General features: G+C 42.0%; 1 protein-coding gene across 2 annotated transcripts; it reads left to right on the forward strand.

Annotated features, from left to right (window-relative positions):
• On the forward strand, window positions 1-13,712 carry IL4R (interleukin 4 receptor). 2 transcript variants are annotated; one of them, XM_018086411.1, is made up of 10 exons: window positions 1-26; window positions 3,348-3,461; window positions 6,882-7,023; window positions 7,866-8,017; window positions 9,051-9,205; window positions 9,928-10,084; window positions 10,502-10,601; window positions 11,167-11,236; window positions 11,376-11,452; window positions 11,553-13,712. In XM_018086411.1, exons 2-10 carry the CDS (start codon window positions 3,389-3,391, stop codon window positions 13,654-13,656), a joined length of 3,030 nt encoding a protein of 1,009 aa, XP_017941900.1. In that variant the 5' UTR covers window positions 1-26; window positions 3,348-3,388; the 3' UTR covers window positions 13,657-13,712. The 2 variants fall into 2 exon arrangements, with proteins under 2 accessions (XP_017941900.1, XP_017941901.1); XM_018086412.1 differs by lacking the exons at window positions 1-26; window positions 6,882-7,023; window positions 7,866-8,017; window positions 9,051-9,205 and having other exon boundaries at window positions 3,349-3,461.
• The last annotated feature ends 1,844 nt before the right edge of the window (window positions 13,713-15,556 follow it).

Genomic DNA, 15,556 nt, shown 5'->3' on the forward strand with positions numbered 1-15,556 from the left:
CTGGCGCGGGGACCGGACAGGGCAAGGTACGTCTGGCGCCCGAACCGGCTCCTTCTCGTTATCTGCGTCTGGCGCGCCCTTTGTGTGGTCTGTGTTTTCCTCCGCGCAGGGGCTGGGAAGGAAAGGCGAGCTCTCCGTGCTCCCCCGGAGCTCCGCAGGGTCCCTTGGTCGGGAGGGGGTCCCGGGGCCCCTCCCGGGTGGGCAACTCCGTTCCAAGCCCACGGGCAGGTGCGCTTCTCCTTCCTCGACGCCGTTTAACTCGGGCGCTCCTTTTGCGATGCTCTGGCCAGAACTGGTGTAACTCCCCGAAATGCCCTTCCCGCCGGACGTGCTGCGGGACAGCCCCGCCCGCCCCGGGCTGCGCTCCCGGCCGTGCCCAGCCCCGCAGAGCTCCGGGCATTGCGCGCCGGACGGGGGTTCTTTTCAAGTATTGATACGGAATCTATTGGTGAACCTTTTGCTTTGCCATGTATCGCTTGTCTCGTTTTAGTCTGCGGTTACAGCCAGTGCTTTAAACTAAAAGAGTAAGACTTCTGTTTTAAAAAGAGACAGTTTTAAAAAGCTATACATTTGCAGCACAGCAACGGTGCATTGAGCAGCCTTGCGTATAATATCTGACTTCTGTGGTTTGGACAGGAGTTACTCATTGAGCATAACAGTTTTGCAGATTATGCCTGTTGATGAAATGTGACCCTAATTTCCTTAGAAGACCAGAAGTTAGTACTGGTTTTTTGATAGTAAATGAAATAATTTTAATCAGATCGTATTTTTTTCAAGAAATAGAAACGATAAAGTGATTAAAGCATGTAACTTGTGCCAGTAATCACACAGACCTGCTTCTAGCCCCGACAGAGATTTCTTTCCTAGATTTGGGGAAGTCACCTATGTCTTTACAACTTACTTTCCTTACATATATCGGGTTTATTAGGTTTACTACAATTTTAGTATGCTTTATATGTATTACATACTTTTTTAAGATTGGTATTTCATATATATATAATGAAAAACCCAGAATGTAACAGGCAGAAAAACTATGGACATTTTAAAATTTTCTCCCTTTGCAGTTTCATTGGAGCTCTAATTTTCATCCCCGTGTGCGGATCTGTTTGCCCATGGGGAGATGGTTTTGCTCTGCCATCTGTTCATTTGGACGTGCTTACGTGGTCCAGGATTTTCTGCCAAAGTTTTAAGAGTTCCTTGGAACTCTGTCATGCTACAGGATTGCTTAACAGTGGAAAACAAATGCTTCCTCTCTTGAGAACTCCAGGAAAAAGGAAAAAGAAGAATTTTTTTATGCTGGAGCTGTTTGGTTTTTTTCCTGAGCAGCAGCAAAGGCGCCTGTCTATGCTCAGTCACATTTCATCTCTTCCCAGAATGTGAAGAACTCAGCTCTTGAATAATAGTCTTCTCAAGCATTTATAAGAAATTTATCTTTCTGATATGTCTTTTATTGCTAGATGACTAGTAACTGCCCGAGAGGTTTTGACACTCGGAAGAGTGTTTCCATTCTGATCTTCTATTTTCACTAACAGTGTCCTTATCCGTTACTTCTAAGATGGAAATTTTCTACGTTAACTCTTAGAAGCTAGTTTTAGAGAGTGGTCAGTCATGCACGTGGGAATGGGAGAAATCATGGCTGGGCTTTGCGAACGAAGATTTGGGAAGGGCTCTACCCACATTTGCTACAAGCACACTGGTGGCTAAAGAGGCCAATGCGAGATAGACAAGTCCGGTTGCAAAAGGCACAGCAAAAGGACTCCTTGGACAGTATTGGCAAGACACGATTCTTTCTGTGTTGTCTTTTCTCCTCAGGGGTGATCCTGTGTGCGTTCTCAAAAGCATCAGCAGCATTATAGGTGGTGTGTCTCCAGGCCTCCCGATTGGAGGCCAGAGTAGACCAATGATGAAGATCAATATGGCCAAGGCTGAGGTGTTGTTTCAGGGAGTCCTTGTATCTGCCCACATGTGTCCTGACAGAAGGTCGCTATGTTCTCCCTATGCTAATAGCTAACGATTTTATACGGCAGCAGAGTTTCTGATCCCTCACCAGTTTCTTTCCTCTTGTGTGCTGGTGGGACTTGCCTTTTCAGACATGTGAAGGGGTGGTTCTGTGGCTGGGGCAGAGGGTATCCAACCACCATCCACAAATACCTTCCAGTGATCTGTGCTACTTCAGAATCTGACAAAGCTTCTGTAGAATGTCCAACACGTCTCTCCTGCTGACAGAGATCTTAGGAATTCTCTCCTCTTTACTCTGTCACACCGAGAGAATCATGATGCTCTGAAATAAACACTAATGTGCCACCTGGGAACTTTACGGGTGTAAACAGAGCAGCTGTAGCTGGCTGGCAGCAAGAACACTGTGTCCTGATGTGGAGGTTAGAAAATTCTAAGAGGATGAGAGGAAGGGACCAAAAAGTTGTGTGTTAACAATGTGCTGCTGAACAAATTTTATCCCTCTTTATACAGAATGCAAAGCCAAAAGCATATTAGTTAGCATGACTTCACCTACAAATATACCAAAATTTTAAATGCCTCACGTCCATTTGTAGTGATATGAGAGCTGGTAGCCATATTTTATGCAGAATACAGACTTCCACTAAGTGGCTGCGTTGCATCAGCAAAGAAATCTTGGGGAGACATGCTTTTTTTTTAAAGTCTGAAGTTAATTATTTCACCCGTTTTCAGTTTACCTGAATAAATGGCTTTGCTATGCTTACGGAATTCTAATAAGTAAAAGCTGCATAATTTTCCTTCTCCCAAGTTTAACTGGTTATACCATGATTGGGTATGTGCTTTATAACCTCTAATTATTTACCGGTTTAATGAATCTGCATTCTGTTGGAGCAATGCTCAGAGTTCTTTGCTAAAATTTTTTTCAAGAGGGTAATATCCATATTATCAACCTACAGGTGACAGGACTTGAGGAAAACATTTTAGTCAATAAACCAGGCACTTCATTCTTAAATTCTTTCAGTTATCTGAGTGGAATCATAGGGCTTTGGTGACAGTGTCACTGATTTTGGTCTAGTGCTTATGCTTTTAATACCTCACATGCTAGCAGCTTTCCTTTTCTAGTAGCTGAAGAGAGTAGGTCCACTGCCAATGTCAGTCTTGTATCCTCTGTCATTAAAACTTAGCAGAAAAGTCTTCTAGCTCATTTGTATTCTCCTTATTCTTCTATGTGTCTTGTTGTTCATGAGTGCATTTTAGGTGCAGGGTGTGGGAATTAGGCACAGCAGGGAATCTGAATCCCAACATCTAGCAGAGTGGTAGGAAATGCTACATACACCCTTACCTTAACTAGCACAGGGATGTAAGCTCATAATAATGTTTGCTGTTGGCAGAACTGCATCACAGCTTTTCCTGCTGAACCTGACCAGTGTCAATGATGGCAAGACTCGTAAGTGCTGCACCATATACCCTTTGGATCTTTTTCTTTTCATATGCAACAAATGAAGGTATGTTTGTCAATATTTTAGATTATTATACTGAAGTTTTCATTGACAGCATTTTTCCATGACCAGTAGGCAATGCTATTACCACTAATTAAGTACTATAAAATTTGTAACTTCAAATGTCATAAATAGCCTTATACTAGAATAAATTCTTAGATTTTATTCTTTGCATTGAACTTTTCCATAGGGTCTAGAAAAATTAGAAATTTGCAGAAAGGAGAAACACGTTTGGAAAGTCATTTCCTTCTGCATTATGTGATCTGCACTGGACACCTCTGAGATGGGCTCGGTTAGAGCATGGTGCTAATAATAATGAGGTTGTGGGTTCCATCCCTGTATGGGCCATTCACTTAAGAGTTGGACTCGATGATCCTTTTGGGTCCCTTCCAACTCAGAATATTCTGTGAAATCTGTAATGCCTATGGGAGGCTTTTGCTGCCTGGCCTCCTTCCCCCGGTGCAGGAGGCCTGAGCTTCTCTCTGGTGTGAAGCACAGGCAGGTAAAATGCTAAAGGAACACTGAAGTAACTCCTAAAGAAATTCCTAAATTCTCTATGCCACCGTGTAGTTGCCTGGATTTGAACAGATTTGGCAGGCCCTGGCTGTGACTTGAACCTGCGCAGGGGTGGAGGAAGAACAGGATCTGGAGTGTCCCGGCTGCGCTGTTGGACTGGCAGGAGGTGTTGAGCCCAAGTGCTGCTGGTTCCATAAGGGTTATTTTGTCAAGTTCAACTAGCAGAGGCTGAATATAACCATGTTTTTTCCTTGCATCTTTTATGATATTTGATTATAAATACAATTTAGATGTATAAAGTCATGGTTTTCAGTAATGCATTTTTATTCTCTGGAAAATGAATTGTACATTTTGCTTGCTGTAATTTGTTTTACTATTTCTGCAGTGTCTACAGTTTCTTAGGTCTTGTTTTGTTTTATAAAGCAAATCAAAATAGTAAAAAGACAGTTTAAAATAGCCTGTCTCTAAAAAAATGAAGATTTATTAACTACTGTCTTATGTACTATGAAATAGTGCAGTTGAATTAAGGAGAAGTATCAAGGTTTGAGAGAGTGCATTGGCTGGCTTATCTGATCTGGGTAATCCCATATTTTCTATAAATGATCTTTATCAAAGTTTAATTTTACAGTGTTTTCTTTGGGTTTGTTTGCCTTGTTAGCTACTTGTTTTAAGTTTCTTCAGCATGGTGTACTATTTGACGATTAGACAAGAAATTCAGTATTTCAGTTCCCTTTTTTAACAACACTAACTCAAAATAAATTCTGTACTGTATGTAGTTTCAAAAGGAAAGTCTCAAATAGCTGAGGTTTAAAAAAAAATATGGTGTACCGGAGATGGAAAAGCGAGAAGGTCATGGGAAAAGAGTAGAGAATATAATTTAGAGTTCTGAAAAGACATGAGGACACTGAAAGGCAAGATAAAGTAAAACTGTTAATCATCGTAGCTTAACACAGCAGGAAGAACTTCATTTAATTGAAGTATTCTTCAAAGCATAAGATCATTAACACATTGAAAAATAATGTTCATCTTTAAAGGGCTTAAAATGTTAGTACTTCTGGCAAAAGTACATTTTAAGGTGGAAGAAATCTACCAATAAAATTACAAATGGCAGCAAAATATAAACAACACCAACAGGATAATGATTCTTTTAAAATCAAAAAGCAGCGTAACTGCTAAAGTGTTGCAGAAGTTTAACTTGCTGCTTTTCTGATGATTCTTGGGGGTTTTGGAAGAATCAGGGACCATGCAGAACAAAAGGGAACCTAACATGGTACTGCCATCCAGAGAGGACATAACAGCGATAGTTCATACCTACAAGATAAATATGTTACCTTAGTAACTAAACCAAAACATTTCCTAAATATTTGAACACTAATGAAACCATGCCTGCAGTCAGTTCTAGGTTTATAAACAGTCAATGTACCAGACAACTTAGATTATAAGTTTTACAGGTCCCATTGTGTTGTGTGTCATGTCCACTAAAAAGCAGCTGACCATCACATTTTACATTTTCAGATGCTGTACTGTCTCAGAGTATGCAGAAGTTGTATCAGAAAAAATAACACAAGTGGACTACAGAAAAGTAGAAATGTAGGGGAGATAAAATTAAATTAGGTACTTTCAACAAAATTTTTTGCTTGGGAGGAATAATCTGAAACTTAGGTACCAATTAGAAAGAATAAGCGCATGAAGCAGCAGTGGCTGAAGGACAAGGACCTTGCAGGATGTGAATTGTTGTCAACTGAATTAAGCATTTGCAGTGTAAATGACAAGCACGGAGAGTTTCAGAAACTATCAGAAAAATTTCAATTAATAGGATTCTAAAAACCAATCAAAGCTATTTTTAATTTCTTATAGGAAACTGAGATGTAAAGTAGGAAAGTAGGATTTATATTTGCACAGCTTGTGCAAAAAAAGGGAGGTATTATTATTTACCAGTAAAAGAGAAGTCAAACATCAGAAACGGCAAGTAATTGTCTGGGATGATAAAAGTATTAGCTATTTCTGACTGCTTCACTGAGAAATGATCACACTCCAGGACCAGAGTTGGCAGACTGTTAGTCCAAATAACAGCATGACCTTACTGTCACATAGCTCCTCCTCTTCTGTTCCATGTCTCACTCATATGGAGTGCATTGAAATAATAGAAAGTGAGGCTGGAAGGGATACTGAGGATTGTGTATTTTTTACTTAAATACTGACAGTGAAAGAGATTATAAGTTTGAACATGGAGAGTGCAGAGACTTTTGGCTTTCCTGTACCCCCCCCAGTGCCTGGCATATTGTGACTGAGTCTCTCCTGGGCTCTGAATGCTCATAACAATTGCAAGTAGAAGACAGAACAGGAAATACTGTGTGAAATGAAGAAAAGTGTATACTAGAAGAAAGTCAGTGGCAGGAAGATCATCTAGGCATTGGAGAGCTGCTCTGGGGAAGCAAAAGGCATGCATTTGGGAAGCTTAGAACCATTATAGGTAAAACATGAGTCATGCCTGTAGACAGTGATCCTAGTCTTGACTGTTAATTATCTGCATTTTGGTATTTGAACCTTTTGTATTTAATAGGTGGGATTATGTGGTTTCGTAATTAAATGCCGATATGTTTTACATAAAACTATTGGAATTGGATTTTCTGTGCTTGGAAGTCTGTGTCGGATGAGTTGTGCCTTTTTATTTCAATATTACTATTGCAGACTCTTCCTCTCCAAGATCATAGACATTGTCTCCAGAAAGGTGGAGACAGTTGGTGACGTGCCCCTCTTGCCATTTACCTAGACTCAAAAGATAACAATGCTTTCAATTAATTTACAGGGGGTTGGTAGCTCTATTTAAATGAAAAAGTTATTGTTTCTGCTTAGTCCAGTTTATTCTTCTGATTCTCTTGCTTCTCATTGTGTGCTGCTTCTCCCTAGTTATGACTGCAGGACACATAAAGGAATTTGCATGCTTCACTGACTTTGACAAAGAGCTGGTTTGTCACTGGAAGGTACCAGCACAAACTAACTGTTCCAAAGAATTCCTGCTCTGCTACAGCAAGGACATTTCTTCTGTGTCGTAAGTGCTTCATAAGATGTTACACTGCCATTGTTGGAGCTTCGTATATCCTATAGTCACTGTTGGCTTTAAATCCCTCCCTCTACCGTGGGTGTCTGGGACAAAATGTAATTCAGATTATTCTTCTTGACAGGAGTAAAATGGGTTGCTACAATTAACAGCACACTCTGTTCAGTGGCCTAATCTTCCATAGAACTCTCCATTTTCTTAGTACAGAGGAGGGATCCTACTGGTAGGAGTGTTAGGGCTCTTATAAGTTAACAAAAACCTTCATTTCATGCAAAATTTTACCTTCTTCATGAGAAATCTTACCTTATTTACCAGTCTGTAGCCTGTGTGAAAGGTACTCCCCCTTGGAGCCCAGGTGATTTTGTCTGCATGCAGTCTAACTCCATGTTCAGACATAGACTGTTGTGCCTGTTCTGCAGCAGGGCCAGTCATCATTTCCTGCAAAGGAAGATCTGGATTTTCCTGTTCTTCTCTGTATGATTTCACCAAACCCACATCCAGATAATCTCACTCATACACTGCAGTAAGCCTATTCCTATACTAACAAGCTGTTAGTCTGCTCTTTCAGAGACTGAAATGTGACAAAGGGTGGTAATTTTTCTTCTTGGGATCAATCCTTAGCCTTTCTGTCAAGTTTTTCATTTGTGCAAGGGGTACCTGCGAAGGGTGGGTTGTTTGGGAATCTCAGTTGTGGTTTGGAAACGTTTCCAGGAACTGAGCTTGTTTGTCTCAGATTTGATTAGCTCTGCACATTGGGGAGCTTGATTTCACCTTTTCAAGGAATAGTGTGTCACACTCTCTAAACATCACATAATTTTGTGCCTGTTTTTCAGAAACGTGTGTGTTCCTGAGAATGAAAAAGACACTTTAAGGTGCATTTGCACAATATGTCCCGATTATTTTGTATCAGGCCTCACATATGTTTTAGCTCTACAGTTCAATGGGACTGATATATGGAACTACAATGTTACACCAGCCCTTGTTGGTAAGAAATTGTTTAGATGTCTGGTTCCAGGCTTTGCAATCCTAGATTACTGCTCATTCGTGTCACCAGAGCAGTTTTTCCTTATCAGAGGTGGAAAGTGCCACGCTGGCTTAAATGCAAGATCTGTTTGTCTTAGAAACCTAATTCTGGATTAGATTCCTAAGGAATGAGTATAAGTAATGGGGAAAGCAGAGAGTGATTCTTTGTCTAGCTGTATCCTCTCAGCTGTGAGCCAGCAGCAGTTTGGGGTCTTAGATTTTAATGCTTTTTACTTGTGGCTGTAGAATTGCAGGATGAAGAGGAATGTGTTACTTTCAGTTTCTAGAAAGACACTAGGCTATCCCTGCTGAAACTTCTTCCATTTCTGTCTCTGTCATACTCTGATTTTTCATGCAAGTTAAATCATGGCACATGAACAGAAGATTTTTTTTACAGTAATTGCTGTTATATTATAACAGTCAGTGATTAAAAGTGCATAAATCTGCTCTCTCACAGGACAGGGTGTAGATACAGTTCATGTCTCTCCCTAGGCCCCCAGTTTGTTCAGAACAGTGTACGCATTGTTAACGCTTGTCACCTCAAACACTCAGAGAAATCACTCACATACCTTAGGCAGGTCAAGGAGTTGGTTCACTTCAGAATACTTGATTGTTGCTGCTGCTCAGCAGCCAGATAAGCAAGAACCTGCCTTGGTTTCCAGGAGACAGGGAGCCAGGACAGCTTGGCTGTCCCACAGCTGCTCCTGTGAGAGTGCAGGCTGTTCTCATTTCTCCAGGCTGAAAGCTGCGTCCAGTGCACTAAAAGGCTGTACCTGCAGTTTGTTTAGCCAGCTTGAAGAATCAGTGCTTGTTAGTAAATTCCTTGAAGTTGCTCTGGTTTGGCCTCTTTATCCTTGTGCTACAGCATACTGAAAAGGCCTAAGTGCTCTAACAGCAATGATATTCTGGTCTCTGGTGAATGCTTGTCACTCTGATCTCTCCATCAGTTCTTTCCCATTTTCATGTTCTCCTTAACTGTATTTTTTAACATACAGTTAAGCCGAGGGCCCCCAAAAATCTTGCCATTGAGAAGGCTGAAAATGGTAATTTCAATCTGAGCTGGGAGGAGAGCTACTCTCCTCCATCCACGCTCTCTGGACAGCCAGTCATCTATGAACTGAAATACTGGAGGAAGCAGCACCCGATGGAGGTAAGACACAGCTAGTAGTCTCTTCATTTTCAGTCTCTCTGGATCTTTCAAGTTTAACAAGTCCTCTGAAAATTCTTGAAACCACTTCATGAATAATGGTGTAAGGGCCAGCAAGGGCAAGTCCCACAGTGTTCCTGATCATACAGAATCACGGAACGTTCTGAGTTCCACCAGGATTATCGAGTCCAACTCTGAAGTGAATGGCCCATACAGGGGATTGAACCCGTGACCTTGGCGTTATTAGCACCAAGTTTTAACCAACTGATCTAATCTCAGGGTCACTTGCCACAGGTCATGTTGCCCCAAGGTGATTCAGCTGGGTGTTAAAGGACTGAAACTGTTCTGACTGCCACCCCAAAATGGTCTGCTGCTTGCAATAGTCAGAGATTGAAAATACAGTGCTCCTGTTCCCTGAACTTCATTTGCTCCTTAGATATCAGGAAGCTGGATGCTGTTGGTGGCTCCATGGAGCACCTGAGGCACTTAAGACACCCTCTTGAACAGTCCAGCACTTTACGGCTGGGCTTCTTCTGATAGAAGAACATGCATGGTGGCATGTCACAAATACCCCTGATGACAGCAAACTGCAGTATTACACACAGTCATTCAATTGCTCATTTGTGAAAGATCACTGAAACACGTAATACTACTGGTATTTAGTTGCCATCACTAACCCTTCGCCTTATAAAGAAATCAAAGTGAACTTTCTCACTTTTTTTCAGGTTTCTGTAAAAGCAATTAACTACCAGGCAAAAAGCTTTGAGATTACTGCAAGCTCCTTGAGGAGGGGCTATGATTATGTTGCAAGTCTCAGGTGTAACTACACAGACTACCCGGCCTACTGGAGTGAATGGAGTGAAGAAGTTGAATTTCACTATGGTAATGCTGTCAGAAATAGCAGCTTGGGAAAAGAATGGTATAATCTTCATATCCTGCTGCTCTCCTCTTGGAGGAGAGTTATGGAATCATCTTCTTCATCGTTTTGTATGTAATGTGAATACGTCTGTAAAGGCTTCCAAAGACACTAACCATAAAAAGGCAACTCCTGGGCCTCACAGTGTACATTGGCTCTCCCAGCAGCTAACGCTTCCAAGTAACTGGCCACAGTACATTTGCTGGTCTCTGACACACCGCAGACCTTCAGTATGGCAGACCTGTGGGAGTCTGTTGTTTATCTGCTGGAGGCTCTAAAGAAGCGGTTTTTTAAGGTGCAGAAGAGCAGCAGTGAATTTGGTATTGCCAGTGCTTTTATTTAGATGCACACTCACATGTAAATGTCTGGGGTTTTTTTAACAGATTACCAAGTGACAGCTGAAGACATTCTGCAGATGGCTGTGCCCATATCCTGCATACTGATCATGGCAGGATCTGTCATTTGCTACTTCTGTTTTACAAAGTATGTATCATACTGGCTCAGGGTTTATAGAGCAATGGCTTACACAGCCATCAGTATTGCTATTGATAAGCTGAATGTCTGCTAGTACAGGAGTCTGATGGTCTGGGTTTTCTCAATACCTTTATCAGCTGTCTGAGCAGAGGTTTATAAACACGAATCAGTTGTGCTCTTTCATTTTCTGAATAGTCTCTATTAATCTTACTAGAATGGTCTTGTTATAGTAGGGGTTTGTCAGTTTTGCTGGAGTTCCAGTAATGATGGTTAGATGTCTTTATTTCTTTTTAATTTCTTTTAGTGGCAGTGTGAAAGTGAGATCCTATCTGTTTCACACATAATTTCAAACATGATTAGAAGAACATGTGACTTGCATTGTGCAGAGCAGTCACATACCAAACATATAAACACCTTTGCACTGGTTTAATGAAAAGCAGCACTTGGAGATGTACAGAACAAGCACTTCCTGTTGCTGCAATGCAGATGCCTAAGAGGGAGAGGAGAACAGAAGAGGGAAATATACACTGATGAAGCCCAAGTGGTCAAAACAATTTTCATTCTTCCCTTGCAGAGTGAAGAAAGAATGGTGGGATGAAATCCCAAATCCAGCAAAGAGCCATTTGGTTGTAAAAAATGTCAAGGTAATTTAAAAGCGTTGCAAAAAATACCTTTTCCTGATCACCAGAAGGAGAATGTGTAATAAGTGCTATTGTCTGTCTAGTGCAGGGGATACTAAATACAATTCATATGTGTCCTAAATCTCATTTGTGTCCTTATTAGTTTTCAGTTTTCTGCTACTTCGATGAAATTAAGTTCCCTTTCCATGACTTAAAGCAGAGTCATATGGAAAAGCAAATGTAAGTAAGATATTAAAAAATACACCTCTGCTTTACAGAATAAAGTAGTTTCCTGTTACATAAACATTAACTGTCCTTTCCTTTTGACTTCCAAAAACAGAAGTTGCAAGAACTGTCTGGCTCAAAGTTTGTCAAGCCAAAACTTCAAGGGAAAAGATAACATCAGAAATGTTGAGAAATCTTGCAGCTGCCACAGCAAGTGTGGAGAGTGGTTGCCAAAAGGCAGCAGTGCAGTTTTAACCCCTGATACAACTCCATTTGAAGACATTATTGAAATCTGTGAATGCTTAACAGACAGTGAGACTGGGAGCCAGGAAGAGAGTGGCAACCAGATCACCATGTTTGAGCCTTGTGAGAGCAGCATCGGTGCTTTCAGAGAGCACAATGAGGCACTAGCTAACATGTTTGATGCACTCCTGGCAGATGAAAATAACATGCAAGACAATAAAGACTCAGACATCCTCACAGGTGAGAGGAAAACCTGCAAGAAACTTGAGTTGGAAAATCCACCACAGCGAAATCCAAAAGAAAGCACAGCCCAGAGTCAGCGGCCATGGGATGTTTCTCATACAGCCTCTCTTTTCACCAAAGCCTCTCAAGATGACTACAATTGTAGTACATCCAGCAAGGAGTCAGAACTATCGGAAGAATCCTTTGAATCTGGCTATCAGAGCTCCAGCATAAATTCTGCTTCTCTAGATGCAAGAGATCTTCAACAAATGGTTCATCAAAACCTTTTTCTACACGGTTCAGAAAATGAGCAGGACTCTTGTATCCTGATCCAGGAATCTACAGATAAACCATTCTTTGGGACCAAAACAGACAGAATAAACAACCCTGCAAACAAGAGTTTTGATACCGTTGTGTCTGCACCCGTGAGGTTGTGTGTTTCTGCATATAAGAGCTTTGACTCCCTTATGTCTCCATCTGTGGAGCCCTGTAGTTCTGCCTACAAGAGCTGTGACACCCTTTCGTCACCATCCCTGGAGCCCTGTGGCTCTGCCTACAGGAGCTTCAATGCCCTCATGTCCCAGTCCATAGCCAACAGTAGCCTGACTCTGTGCTTTGAAAGTGCATGTTCCTCACAGCCTCCAAGACAATTGTCAGAGACACCAGAACACAGCTGTAGAGATCAAATTGCTCAGCCTGCTGGCAGTGGGACGTGTCATGTCAGCTACAGGTCTCCCTACACTGAGCTTGACTTTCCAAACACCTGTTCAGAGCGTACTGATTTTCCATCTCTCTCCACACATGCAAATGAAGGTGCTTCAGCTTTCCTATCAGAGGAAGAAATACATAAGCAAGTAATATATCAAAATTTTCCAAAGAAAACCAATATAATTTCTTGCCCTATTGCACCTCAACCATCAGGTTATCAGCCTTTTGATAGTGCAGGTAGATGTAATGGTCCATACTGTGACAATGAGATTATCTTGTTACAGGAATCCTTCATTGGTCTGTGCAACAACCTCAAAGAAGCACCTCCAGATATTGCAGTCTGTGAACTTGACCTGAGGACAAAGGACTGTGTGTGTTTGACTGTTCAGAGTCCTGGTTGCAGCGTTGTCCCAGGTTTAGCCTCTAGTGAGAATGACACACAGACCAGTAATGGCAGCCCTTGGATCGATAGCTCTAATGAGCTGTCTGGTGATAGCAATGACGAAAATATCAGCAGAGAGGAACAGCTGTTGCATTTGTTAGAGCTGAACTGTCAAGATTTAAACAGCAGAGAAAGAACTACACAGGGAACAAAACAGAACAGCTTTAACCCTACTGGCAAAGTAATGCAAGAGAGCAGCAATAACGAACTGAATACTGACTGCCACTGCCACCCACACAGCCACTTGAGGGAACTTGGAGACGCAGGGGGAAGTGAAGAGATGCTGAAGCATGTAGAAGGGAAGGGGAGTGGCTCAGCAGCCGGCTTACCAGCATCACTGGACAGCATTAGGCTAAACTTAGGCAGAAAAGCTGCAGGGCCCCTGGAGCTCCACATCTCAGACAAGCTGTCGCTTCATTGTCTTGTGAATAACTCCAGTCCTTCTGATTCTCACGCCATTCACAGTGAGGACTCCAGACTGGCACTTACAGTTAAAAAAAGACCAATAGAACTGTTCAAGGAAAACAGCAGGAAGAATGAGAAAAAAATGAAATTTGCGCAAGCCCTTGCCCAAGAGGACAACTGCTATATGGAGGTAGCTTAGCCACATTTGCCAAGACTGAGTGAGCCTTTGGAAATAAACTGTATGGCAAATTGAAATGTTGCTTGTTATTTCAATCTTGACTGAAATGAGGGCTGCTACAGGTCACACGTCTTTCAGGGGGTTGTAGCACTAGTGTCTGCCCAGGACTGGCAGCCAGGAGGTGGTGCAGGCCCCTGGGGACAGCTGGGGGTGGCCCCCAGCAGCTCTACTGGGGTAAAGCCAGAGCTGAAGTGTCTCCAGCTGTGAGTGATCTCTAAAAGGGAGCAACAGGTGCAGGAAGCAGAAGTTCTTAGTACAGTTCCTGTGGTTATTGCCCTGGCTGTGTGTTGCTTTGGAAGCGCACAAAGGTGATGTGGAAGGTGCTGACACACGTAGAAGTGGGACATAGGTGCAGGTCAAAGGGGAGGTGACTGACTTAGCACACAGCTTCCATAACTTATTTCTTTTGGGGCAGGGGGTGTTGTCTTGTGTGCCTAGCCCTAGCACGGGGTGTATGTTTCCATACCCACTCAATCAAGACATGAAATACAGATTACTGTCATTTGGGCTTACACAGTGCTATTATTGGTCATTAGTTTCTTACTCTGTAAAAGCAAGCAGAATTTCTTCATACTTCTGCAGCTGTAAATGGCATCAGACATTTCTAAGCAGTGTTTTCCCAGAAAGCTTATCTAATGTGTGGTCCAACACCGTACCTTCATGGAACATTTTTTTGGCTTCTTGTTCTTGTCCAGTTGGAATGGGAATTATGCAAGCAGCTTAAAGGCTGTATATGCTTCTTGTTAGATAATTTTTCAAGAAATTTTACTGACAATTCCAAACTTCTCTACAGTGTTATCATATATTTTGATATGGTAAATTCCACCCTAGTATGCTGGCAGTGGTAAAAAAAGTTAAGAACCATCAAGTAATATTTTGTGTATTAGAATGTATACATGTATTCTCATTTAGAAAACCCTATTTGTATTCCCATTCGAAAGGAAGGAAACCATAATGCTAAGCACAGCAACTGGTTTTAACATATTTTGTAAGTAAAATTTTTGTACTGCAAACCTCTCTTCCGAGTTGGCCAAGTAGTAGAGGTAACTTCGTCAATTTTACAACACTGCAAAAAGGGTATGTAAGCCCAGGAAGGAGACTTGCAGCGTATCTGTATTTAGATGGGATAGTTAATATTTGTACAGGCACTGGGTTGTAGCTCCCTGTTATTTATTTGTTTTAACCAAAAATGTCAGATTAAATTTTATTTTCACTCAGGAGAGGGGTCTGGACTGAGCTCACCACCTGGGGACCAGCCTGTGCCTGCAGAGGCAGCTCACCTTCCTGAGAGAGGAGCTTCCTTCCCAGAGACTGGAACCCTCCAGGCATGTCCTTTTTGCTAGTGGAGGGCTCCTGCAAGGACAGAGAATTACTGATCATAGTAAGAGCATTTTCAGTGGTTTTCAGTTTGTTTGGAAAGGCTGCAGTGCAAGTGGAGGCTTGTGCCAAGTTTTAGCCTAGTTGTAATGCCATTTATTACTCCCGCACAATCGCTCCACCTCCACATCCTTCTCACCTGGCTGCCTACCAAATATTAGCAACCTGGTTCATCATGAGTGAAACAGGTTCCTGAGAAAAAAAGCTGGTGTGTTCCCAGTTCGGGAGAAGCTAGTTCCGATACACTTTTTTTTCCATCGCAGAAGTGCCCCAGGCTTAGATTTTTTTGTTTCTCTTCTGAGCAGTGTTGGCTCCGTAGAAATATGCAGCTGTACAGATCAGCTGTTGACAAATTCTCATCAATCACAAGGTTTTTCATTGCCTGTGGAAAACTAACAATACCCACAAGACTAGTAGGGAGCAGGAGCTTGAGGATGTGGAATCAAGTTATTGGGGGTAGGGACAAGTTAATTTAGGACAGGGT

Source organism: Manacus vitellinus, unplaced genomic scaffold (assembly GCF_001715985.3).
Source record: "Manacus vitellinus isolate BGI_N305 unplaced genomic scaffold, ASM171598v3 scaffold_93_pilon, whole genome shotgun sequence".
In the NCBI taxonomy this organism is placed as follows: Eukaryota; Metazoa; Chordata; class Aves; order Passeriformes; family Pipridae; genus Manacus; species Manacus vitellinus.

Coding starts and splice junctions, on each gene's coding strand:
- IL4R (XM_018086411.1), top strand. CDS start 3,389: ATGATGGCAAGACTCGTAAGTGCTGCACCATATACCCTTTGGATCTTT. Junction 8,018..9,050: donor TGTTACACCAGCCCTTGTTG/GTAAGAAATTGT, acceptor TTTAACATACAG/TTAAGCCGAGGGCCCCCAAA. Junction 11,237..11,375: donor TGGTTGTAAAAAATGTCAAG/GTAATTTAAAAG, acceptor TGTCCTTATTAG/TTTTCAGTTTTCTGCTACTT.